The sequence below is a fragment of the Musa acuminata genome, chromosome BXJ3-4 (assembly GCF_036884655.1).
Source record: "Musa acuminata AAA Group cultivar baxijiao chromosome BXJ3-4, Cavendish_Baxijiao_AAA, whole genome shotgun sequence".
NCBI classification, from domain to species: Eukaryota; Viridiplantae; Streptophyta; class Magnoliopsida; order Zingiberales; family Musaceae; genus Musa; species Musa acuminata.
This window is the reverse complement of record NC_088352.1, coordinates 5,460,912-5,472,934: the sequence shown is the minus strand read 5'-3', so window position 1 is coordinate 5,472,934 and position 12,023 is coordinate 5,460,912. Positions and strand designations below refer to the sequence as shown.

The following is a 12,023-nucleotide window of genomic DNA, read 5'->3' as shown; positions in this document are numbered from 1 at the left end:
TAATTACATCATAAAATTTCATATATAATTTATTGAAATATAAATATGACTAATTAAATAAATCAAAACTATTATTAAATTAATGAAATCATTTAGCATCATAATTAAATGATAATTATTTATTAAATCATAAATTTGTAAATTTAAAATATTAATATGCATCATACAAGTTATAATAATTCTAATATCAAAAAATTTAAAATATAAATAAAAATTGATTAAAAAAAAGGGATGCTAGGAAGATTCTCTTATGAACAAATCTCTCTCCTTAGTCCTCCAACTACCTTAGTGAAAATGAGGGGGCGAGAGCCCCATCGGATACGATGAAGTCTCCTAATAAATAATAATTTAGTTTTAATTTTTATTTTACTTTCACACATAAAAAATATAATATTTATTTCTTATGATCCACATATAAAAATAAATTTTAAATTATTAATTTTTTTTTAAAATTACATCACTATTAAGAAATAAATTAATTAATAATTTAATTGATTGATAAAATTGTTAACTTATTTATGTGATTACAAAATTAAATTTTAATTATTTTTAACCAAAGTTAATAATTTAAATAAATAAAATATATTATTTATGATATTTTATTTATATTAAGGAAGAAAAAAACATCAGACATCAAAGATCAAAATTATATGCACCAATTACAACGCTTAACGATATAGTATTGGCCTCTTTGATCGGATAAAGACAGGTTGCCATCACGTTAGGCGCATTAGCCTTTCCTTCAACCACTACAAGTAAAATTCAAGAAAATTAAAATTACGGGATAATATTTCTCCACCGTCGGATGCGGGATCCAAAGGCGGATCTGATAGCCTAGATACGCCGAGATTCGGACATAGCGTTTCTTCCGATCTCGTCCGCAGCTTGCTTCGGTCAACCCCATCGTGGCCGTCCACAGTGAGACTGCCTTCCACGTGGGTTGGTGTCATTGGACCCCACCCGGGTAAAACTTATGCGATGGTTGTCAACGGACCGACTCCCTTCGAAGGCACACAACGCCAAATTTAACCCCCCAAATGACTCGTTCGCGAAGTCTTCTCCAAGACGATCGTTTCCTTCTCCCCTCCTCTCCTCTCCTCTCCTCTCTCCGCCATTCTCCGCCTCCCCCCGGCCGCCTCGAGCGGAGTCCCATCCCTTATCTCTATGGCACGCTCGAGAGATCGAGGTGCCGCAGCCTCCTGCTTCCTCTTCCTCCTCTTCCTCGTCGTGGGCGCCGCTGGAACGCCGGAACCCTCCCTCCAGGCCCTCTTCATTCCCGGAGGCCGTTCGCACTTGGTGCTGCCGCTCGTGCTTTCCCGCGCGAACTCCACCCGCCGATCCGCCGTGGCGAGACGATTTCTCGGCCGGCAGCTCACGGCCAACGCCCGCATGAGGCTCTACGACGATCTCCTCACCAATGGGTGCGTGCCGCTCCCTCTTTCTCTTGCTCCGTCCGTTGATCTATTGATTTAGATTCTTTATTTCTTTCGATTCCTTTTGCTTATGCTGATGGAATTTTGCGTCTAGGATCTCTTTGGGGATGATTGCGTTCCACACTTTAAATTAGCTTTCTTTTGCTGATAGATCTATTTGTTCGTTCGTTATATTAGGTATTACACTACGAGACTCTTTATCGGGACACCGCCTCAGGAATTTGCATTGATCGTGGACTCTGGGAGCACTGTCACATACGTTCCTTGCTCCACCTGCGAGCAGTGTGGGAATCATCAGGTCTTCTTCTGTCTTGATGGCACCGAGATATATTTCATTTTTTTAATGTCTTTTTCCAATCAGAAATAATCACATTGGCGATGCCGAGTTATGATGCAGACAGCTAGATTTCTATTTCATTTGTGGGTTATTGAGCAAATAGGTCGCACATTTGATAGGTTTGTTCCTTTATGAGGTTATTGGTTTCTCAAAACCCACATGCCTGCCATCCTTAGTATTGTTTGTAAAGGTCTTAACTATCATAGATTCAAGAACAGTAGTGACTGACTGGATTTTTGGAAAACGGACTAATTATACCTGACTTATAACATGGATATGAGTTACTGTGGGCAGCTTAGACGAAGAGAAAATTCATTAAAAAAAAATGTAAGACAGGAGAGAAATGCTTCTAGATTTATTACTACTACAAAATCATTCATGTCACTCTTCAAACTACCAACTGTGGATACTTCTCAATAAATGTCATGTTGAAAATTTTAGTAGCTAGGAAAGTAATTCTAAAAACAAGTTATGACAGTTATGATGGCATTCCCATATGAATAAACTATTTTAAGAATGCAGCATGGTTTGGCTATTAATTATACTTTACCATTTTTCTGCTCCAAGCTATTTCCCATCAAAATGAGTGGACTATGAGAACATAATATGCACATTTGCAAGGAAATTCTTTGTCATTGCCTAAGATTATGCAACAAAGGATCAATCCTCCAATTCCCTTAAACTTAGAAAGTGATTAGATGAAGGAATAATGGTTAATCATGATTCACAAATCTGTTCTTATTTGTTAAGCATAGATCTGTTCTTTAGATCCTGAGCGGTTAGACATCTCAGGTGTTTGTTTGTTTGTTTACACTTAAAAGAGTTGCACTGATTTTTTTAAAAAAAGTAGGATAAGCATAGTTGTTATTCTGTTTCCGTGCTGCAGATATATTAGGGGAACATATTGCTTTTTCTAAGTTCAGTGAATTGTTGCGGTGAACATTTTTTAGATGGATTGCATTTGTTTGTTATGTTATATCTTCATATATCCTGATAACGAATGATCAGTGTCCTAGAAAACTATTGTGTATGCCTTCTTACCTTGATTTGAACTGTTGATGTCTAGGACCCAAGATTTCAACCTGATTTGTCAAGCACATATGAACCTGTAAAATGCAATGTTGATTGTACCTGTGATAAAGAGCAAAAGCAGTGTGTTTATGAGAGGCAATATGCTGAAATGAGCTCCAGCAGTGGTGTGCTTGGTGAGGACTTCATATCATTTGGAAAAGAAAGTGAGCTTAAACCTCAGCGTGCTGTTTTTGGCTGTGAAAATTCTGAAACTGGTGATTTGTTTAGTCAACATGCTGATGGCATAATTGGGCTTGGCCGTGGGCAGCTCAGTATAATGGACCAGCTCGTCGAAAAGGGTGTTATTAATGATTCATTTTCTTTATGCTATGGGGGGATGGATATTGGTGGAGGTGCTATGGTTCTTGGTGAGATAACTCCACCTCCTGACATGGTTTTTTCCCGATCAGATCCTGTTCGCAGGTATGGCATATCTTCATTTATTGGAGTAATCAAACTTTAGAGTGTCTCTGCATATCCATATGATACATTTCCCAGATTTACTTGTCTCGGGATGGCAACAGCCCATACTACAATATTGAGCTGAAGGAAATAGACGTGGATGGTAAGCCGCTGCAGTTAGATCCAAAGATATTTGATAGCAGACATGGCACAGTGTTGGATAGTGGAACCACATACGCATATCTACCAGAAGAAGCATTTATAGCATTTAGAGATGCTGTAAGATCATTTTCTGAATTTCTTTTATGTTACCTCATTTTATTTTTACAAGTGTCAATGATGAATTTTGGATATTTTGAGGTTGTTACTATGATATTGTTTTCTCTCTAGCCAATATCATTTTAAAATACAGCATAATGATTAGATTACAATGTCACAATTAGGTGGACTAGGAACTTTGATAGTTGAAAATTCCTACTGAAATTAACACAAAAGCTGATATTAGCACCTGTGTTTTGGGGTTTCTTGCTGATTAGATATTGGGTGTTAAGATATAAGTATACCATCAAAACGTTAAGAACTAAAATTGTCATGTTTGGCATCAAGTGCCAAATTTTGTTTTTTCTTCCTTTCCATTATGACTGTAATTTGTGATAACTTGTAGTTTTCAACTTTAAGAAACTTTTTGCCGAAAAGTTTGAACTTTTGAGTGACACCTTAAAGCATGGTGCTAATAGTATATATCTGGGTAAAGATGGTTATATTAGATTAGTTGGGCTGCCATATGTCTACATTCTGCAATAATATCTTACTAACTGGTTTATATGCAATTTGGATGTTTCTGTACTTTACACATCCATTCAGATGAAAATTAGAGCCGTGCTTGTTAGTTAAAAATATTTCAAGATCAATAAAACTAAAATTACATTTGCAAGTTATATATCATAGTTCGTCTTACTAGTTCGTACCGGTGTATCGACCAGCTTAACACTGTAATGGTATACTGACACGGTATGGTGAGTTGTACCAACAAATCGATATATACCGTCCGTGCTGGTCCCTTGTCGGATCAACATATACCTCCTGTATCAGACAATACATTGTGGTACAGTGAACCTTGGTCTATATACATATTTGAAGATATGGACTCTAGATTCTAGTCTCCTAGTTCTTGAGATAATAATACAACCAATCTACTTTTTCGCACAGATAATAGCTATTAGCTGCATTATCACTTGCAAATTTTATGGTTGATACTCTCCATTTTCTCACCTCCTGTTCCTTTTAAGTGCTTCATATCCTATGACAAGCATATAAATATACTTGCTCATGATTTCTTCTGTTTTTCCTGCTTTCACCTTTCCATAGTGGCCCTTATAAAGTCGAATTTCATTCTTTATCCAATGTCTCTGTCTTCACTTTTCAGGCTCATCCTATCTCATTATGTTTTACTATCTTAATAGCCTGTGGCATTTTAAATTGCACATTGGTCAAAGGTCCATAACTATGGAAATTTTGTGATCTCATTCATAAGATATCCACAGGCCTTCATCTTTCCTGAGCTATTTAGCTTAAGCATCAGACTTATCTATTTTGTGTAACAAAATACACTTTTGTTTGGTGCTGATGCTTGTTTCCTGAAGAACACTTGATCATCTTATATTTATGCAATTTACCTGATTGATTCTTGAATTTTTTCGAATCATACAGATCATGAGTAAGCTATCTCTTAAGCAAATTCCTGGACCGGATCCAAATTACAAGGATATCTGCTTTTCTGGTGCTGGAAGGTATTGTTGCCATATCATAACTAGAAGCTTGTCAAACATATAAATCTCTCGCCGACTGTTTGCTCACTGAAAACCGTCTTGAACTGTTCCCAGTGACGTCTCTGAACTCTCAAAGTTCTTCCCAAAGGTCGAGATGGTATTTGGCAATGGAGAAAACCTTTCACTTTCACCAGAGAACTACTTGTTCCGGGTACACATCACTATAAATTCATTAGACGTCGTTAATATAATGGATAAATATTGTGTCCATAATTTATTCTATAGTTGTTATTGTATTGCTTTTTAATGTGCAACTATCAATTGTTTTGATTAACTTATATGTTCTCTATTTTTCTCTCTCTCTCTCTTTTTCCCCTCCAAAATAAAGCACTCGAAGGTTAGTGGTGCTTATTGCTTGGGAATATTTCAGAATGGAAAAGACTTGACAACACTTTTGGGGGGTACGACATCATATTTACAGAATCCACATAGTTTAGTAAAATTTGGTTATGTGAGCTTCATATCATTTTTTACAACATAATTATATCTGAAATGTTAAATGATGTTTCATTTTCATTAATTATATATTAATTGATTCTTCTGACAGGTATTATTGTTCGCAATACTCTGGTAAGTTATGACCGTCAGAATGAAAAGATTGGATTTTGGAAGACCAACTGTTCTGTATTATGGGAGAGATTGCATATTGGTGGAGTCCCTTCACCTGCACCTTCAGAAAACACACATGCAACAATGAATGACTCACCAGCTCCTTCTCCTAGTGATCTATTTGGTAAATGTCTGTCTTCTGCTTATTATTATGTGAAGATTCAAGTTAATCAGTGGCTTTAGAATTGAAGTCAAAAGGCTTTCAAGATTGTTATTAGTTGCAAGCAAGTAGGATATGTTGTCTAAGCATATCTTGTAGGCTAGAAAATGAATTATTTCCTGTGAGAAAATAACATAGGTTTGCTTTGATTCTTACTTTTTTTCAGATCATTTTGAAATTGGGCTCATTACCTTTGATATGACTTTGAATATTACATATGCCAAACTGTTGCCCCACACAGAGGAACTAGCAGAGCTAATCGCACACGAGCTAGAAGTTGATAAAAATCAGGTAAGATTAAGCTTGTTCTTTCTTTGTATCTTGGAAAAAGCCCCACTTGATGAGTCTCCCAATTGACCATGAAATTCTAGTTGTTTCAAGGTAGAAGTGCCTGATTTGAATGATTAGACAGGACCCACTCTTGATCAAGGTATGCAAGTCGCGTCGCCTTTTCAGCGACATCGCCGAGGCGACGCTACATCGCCTTATATATAAAGAATATATATATATATATATATATATATATATAAACGAGGCGACGTCGTGTCGCCTTGGCGATGTCGCCCCGCGTGGGAGAAGGAAAAGGCGACACGACGTCGCCTTTTATAAATATATATATATATATATATATATATATATATATATAAACTCGGCGACGTCGCCCCGCATGGGAGAAGGAAACGGTATACCGCTCGGTATACAGTTTCGTACCATACCGAACAAACGTCGAAACTCCGGTATGGTACGAAATTGCATACCTTGCTCTTGATACAATCTTCAATGTGTTATTGATAGACTTTCTCTAGTTTGTGATAGATGGTTGCAAGATATTAAAGTACTTGTTTTTTTGTCATCCCTGTATTAGTTGAAAGCTGAATTTTCTTGTTTACAGGTTCATTTAATAAATATAACAAGCGAGGGAAATGGCACCCTGATGAGATGGTCAATCTTTCCAGCTGGATCTTCTAATTTCTTTTCTAATACGACAGTGATGGTAATATGCTTTCTGGCATTTTAGAAGGTTTACATATTAGGACTTTCAACTTAAAGCAAAAATATTAATTCACAGGATATAATATCTCGTTTAACTGAGCATCGAGTTCACCTTCCGGAAGATTTTGGAAGTTATCAGTTGGTTGAATGGAATGTTGAGCCTCCATCAAGAAGGTACTGATACTCTCGGTCAGCATTTTGTTCATCTCCTAGTCTTTTAGATTGTTTTCCCTATGTTGGTCCACTGTACTAGCAATTGCAAGCAAAGAACTAGTTCACTTATTAATAATAAGTTCCTTCTGCTTTTCTCAGGAAATGATTAGGCAGCATGACATTATATTGTCAAAGTTAACCTTGTAATATGCTTCTTGATATCTAGTTATTGCTAGTAGATAGATATCCTACATAATATCTTGGGTAGGTCCTACAATGTTATCCAAGAAATAAATGAGTTCCATTGAAGTAGATCCTCATATAAGTATACTAGACTTGTTTCTCTTGCTGATTTTAGTTGAAAGCCACTAGCTTCCATTGGTATTTCATGTTTGAGCATATTCTATCGTGAGTTTGCTGAAAGATTGTGTCTAATATTGAGTTGTTTTGCCCACATAAAAAAAAAAGAATAAAGCAATGCCACATGTGAAGAGTAAAAGTTTTATTGGGAGAAACTAATCTAGTTTATGAAAAATTCACAATTGACATGCCATTAACTTCTGTTTATCTAGTTTAATAGTGGGTTATCCTTTCTGGAGTATCCGGATGCTTTATTAACTTTAATGAAGCTGTTCAATTTCTTCCAGTGTTCCTTTATTGTGTTCGTGCTCTGCTTCTAATAAATCAGAGCCTTTTTCATCTATACGAAATATTCAAGTTCCTATTTTCTTATCCTAATTCGAGATTTAATTTATGATGTGTAGAACTTGGTGGCAATGGCATACGGTTGCACTTCTGGTGGGAGTATCAATGGTGATTTTACTCAGCTTTACTTTCCTCACGGTGTGGTACATTTGGAGACGGAACAAAGGGGCTGGGCAATACAGGCCAGTGGATTCACCTCTTCCTGAACAAGAACTTCAACCTTTGTAGATTATACAACTCGGCTCAGTTAACTCTTCGCCTATTCCTAATAATATCAATATTGTCATAAAAAAAGCTCGGCCAATTCCATTGAAGCATGTCACAGGTTGAATTAGTCTACTCTGCCTATTATTATCTAATACAAGCTTGCAAAGGAAGCAAAGTAGAACAATTGCCCTTGTGAAGGCGTTTTGTAGACTTTTTTTTTTTGTCTTGTCTTGGAATGGAACGAATCAACAGGAACTTGGAAATAGATTATTCTTAATATGGCAGGTCATCACAAGTTTGTACGGTAGTTTGCTTGTTTGTCATGTAGATAGTCAATCAACAAAAGTTACTCGAGCTGTTCTGTTAAATGCATGATGGGAGAAAATTTTCATTTTCTAGTATATCACTGACTTAAATTCCTAATTTGCAATCGATAGGCCTTAGTTACAACCATGAGCTTTATTTGTGGTCAACAGGTTCTGTCTACAATCTTTGTTCTAAGCTTACTCAGCTGGGTGATGTTCTTTAGTCTACTATTACGGGTACCTGAGTCAGATACATTCTGGCCCAACCAGACTAAGTTCCAGGCCGGAATGGTTCCTTACAGCAGATCTGATCACGCTTCAGTTCAAATGGGAACTGAACCGATCATCCTCAGGAGTCAAATCGGGTCAACGGTTCCGAATCGATGATCATAAGTCCTTTCAAACGATAAATATGTCCCTTCCAATAATCTAATAAATAATTAATTGAAGGGTTATTTTTAAAATAAAATTAAAAAGTAAAAATTGAAATAGGTGATTTCAGAATGAACAATCTGATATGGTATATTTTGGTGGCCCGCACGCCAAATCGGAGCTCTACGCGACACGTCCCGTCCCGGGAGCTAGTACCAAGAAGATATGCCACGCGTCCCGTCTCGGGAGCTCGGGGCGGTGCCGTCTGACATCGCTCTACGCGTCCCGAAACGGTGGCTAGTCAGAAGGGTCGTCCCATCTCTCGGGGGTCAATAGTGGTAACATCGAATCAACGCACCATCAGCCCTCGCGCCACAGTATAAAACCCTTGGCTTGCCTCCGGCTAGGGAGAAGAAAGAAAAAAAGAAGGAAAAAAGCAATCCCTCTCGTTACTAACTTGCTCATTGGAGGGGCCACGGCTAAGTACCACCCAGCGAAGGCCATTTTTGTAGGAAAGCAACCACTCATCGACGGTGAGGAACTCGGCATGGGAGCATGATCCGCCTGATACCAAGGAGTCGCCAATCAGCCTCGATCCCAACCAATACCAACCAGCACTCCTTCCCGAGAGCTTGGGTACCTCATCATCCGAATCACCCTGCAGAAAGCTCCCGACATTGGCCCATGGACCTAGTCGTGTTGACTCACCAGCCACGGCATATCTGTTGTCTAACATCTCGGCCCGCAAGTCTAGCTCTTGCCCGGGTCGCTCTAGATTGCTCTCGACAAGCGACCCGCTGGCACCAAAGCCCGAGCCCAAGAAAAATTGCTCGGCTCGCGATTCCAGCTCCTGCCCGGGTCGCCCCAGATCGCTCTCGACAAGCGACCCACCGACACCAAAACCTGAGCACGAGCATAGTCGCTCAGCCCGTAGGTTTGGCTCTTGCCCGGGTAGCTCCAGATCGCTCTCGACAGGCGACCCGCTGGCACCAAAGCCCGAGCCCGAGCATAATTACTCGACTCGTGATTTCGGCTCCTGCCTGAGTTGCCTAAGATCGCTCTCGACAGGCAACCAACCGGCACCGAAACCTAAGCATGAGCATAGTCGCTAGGCCTACAGGTCTGGCTCTTGCCCAGGTGCTCCGGATTGCTCTCGACAGGCGACTCGCCGGCACCAAAGCCCGAGCCCGAGCATAATTGCTCGGTTTGCAATTCCAGCTCCTGCCCAAGTCGCCCCAGATCGCTCTCGACAGGCAACTTGCCGGCACCAAAACCTGAGCACGAGCATAGTCGCTTGGCCCACAGGTTTGGCTCTTGCCCGGGTCGCTCCAGATCGCTCTCGATAAGCGACCCGCCGGCACTAAAGCCTGAGCCCAAGCATAATCGCTCGACTCATGATTCCAGCTCCTGCCCAGGTCACTCCAGATCGCTCTCAATAGGCGACCCGCTGGCATTGAAACCTAAGCACGAGCATAGTCGCTTGGGCCGTAGGTCTGGCTCTTGCTCGGGTCGCTCCAGATCACTCTCGACAGGTGACCCGCCGACACCAAAGCTCGAGCCCGAGCATAATTGCTCGACTCGAGATTCTAGCTCTTACCCGAGTCACCCCAGATCGCTCTCGATAGACGACCCTCCGGCACCGAAACCTGAGCACGAGCATAGTTGCTCGACCCACAGGCCCGAGTCACACCTCGCGACCGATCCGATGCTCGTACCGCATCTCGAAACAACCTAATGCCCGAGTCATGCCATGCGACTGACCCTACGCCCCTCCCCGACGCCCAAGTCGCTCCACGTCGATCCACAACTCACAGCCCTGATTGGGTCACCTCGGTTCGCTCACCAACTCGACCCGCGCTAAACCGGTCATCCAACCGACCAGGATGACAGGCCCTGACAGCTTGATTCGCAGAGTCAATCCTGCCCGAGGCATGGGGCGTTGCCCCTCTAATCACCCCCCTGACGAGTCAATTTCGTTTCCCCTTCTGAGCGATCAATATCCCTCCAACTCAGGCATGCCTCCTGGCCTATTAAGGCCCTCGCGGCATACCTTAACGAGGGGGGGGAGGGAGAAGTGATATGGTATATTTTGGCGGCCTGGACACGTCATCGTTGACACCGCATGTCAAATCGGAGCCCAACACCACCTGTCCCGTTCTGTCCCGGGAGCTCATACCAAGAAGATATGCCACACATCCCGTCTCGGAATAACGGTCGGTCAGAAGGGTCATCCCATCTCTCGGGGGTTAGGAGCAGTGACACCAAATCAATGCACCATCAGCCCTCGTGCCACAGTATAAAACCCTTGATTGGCCTGTGACCAGGGAGAGGAAAGAAAAAAGAAGGAAAAAAGCAATCCCTCTCGTTATTAACTTGCTCGTCGGAGGGGCAACGACCAGGTACCACCCGGCGGAGACCATTTTTGTAGGAGGGCGACCACTCATCGATGGTGAGGGACTCGACACGGGAGCGCAATCCGCCCGGCACCAAGGAGTCGCCAATCAGCCTCGATCCCGACCAACGCCAACCAACACTCCTTCCCGAGAGCTCGGGTACCTCATCATCCGAATCACCCTACAGAAAGCTCTCGACATTAGCCCGTGAACCTAGCCATGCTGACTCACGCATATATGTTGTCTAACACGATCTATGATGGGTGAACAGCCGGTGTAATTGCATCCTGCAAAGAATTAGACCATCCCTTAGGTCACCACCAGAAGCTTCGACGTCTGGTATTCTGCTGTTCCTGAAGCCATAAATGTATAAGAACACATTTATATACGGAAGTACTATTTATGCATACGCTGATGTGATGCGCAAATTTCCACCGAGGCATAGGGATGATGAATCGTGGTCAAAACATTCCTTCTAATCTCATACTTTTCATGTATTAGATAAATATAACTATATCTAGATAGATCATCTATAAATATGTTGAAATATAAATATGATGAAATATTTTTTCTTTCCCTTAATGAAATCTATACAAACATCAAAATCAATGAAATCTAAATCTTCCAAAATATTATCCTTTACTAATATTTTTTTTTAATATATCTTAATTATCTATGTCATAATATAAATATTTTATTATTGAAATTATCTTTCAATCCAATATTTCATCCGACATTTCATTGCACACTCTGCGTGCTACTGTGCCTCTCTCGCATTCATTGCAGAGTCTGATGTCATGCCATGTTTCTTGGATCGTTTGTCTTCGCTTGATCTTTGAATACTGTTTTGAGGAGCCATCGGCGTACCATACGAATCCATTCAAACTGGCGTCTACTGGCTGAAGGAGAGACAATAAATGCCCCCCATTTGTCGCTTCCAAAAGAGGACTACTTTGACGAAATCTGTGGAAGCTGAAATGAATGAGAGCGGTCACTGACCGCAATATCTATCCTCCCATAAAGGTAGGATGGATGAGGCATTGGCACCAATTCA

The 12,023-nt window shown here is 40.8% G+C and overlaps 1 protein-coding gene across 1 annotated transcript; it reads left to right on the top strand.

Moving 5' to 3' along the window:
• Nucleotides 1-1,036: 1,036 nt before the first annotated feature.
• LOC135637259 (aspartic proteinase 36-like) lies at nucleotides 1,037-8,206 on the top strand. The gene is made up of 12 exons (XM_065149869.1): nucleotides 1,037-1,421; nucleotides 1,611-1,731; nucleotides 2,837-3,264; nucleotides 3,366-3,522; nucleotides 4,954-5,033; nucleotides 5,127-5,223; nucleotides 5,401-5,473; nucleotides 5,620-5,805; nucleotides 6,008-6,132; nucleotides 6,734-6,835; nucleotides 6,911-7,008; nucleotides 7,752-8,206. The coding sequence occupies exons 1-12, from the start codon at nucleotides 1,165-1,167 to the stop codon at nucleotides 7,918-7,920; spliced, it is 1,893 nt and encodes a 630-aa protein (XP_065005941.1). The 5' UTR covers nucleotides 1,037-1,164; the 3' UTR covers nucleotides 7,921-8,206.
• Nucleotides 8,207-12,023: the final 3,817 nt, after the last annotated feature.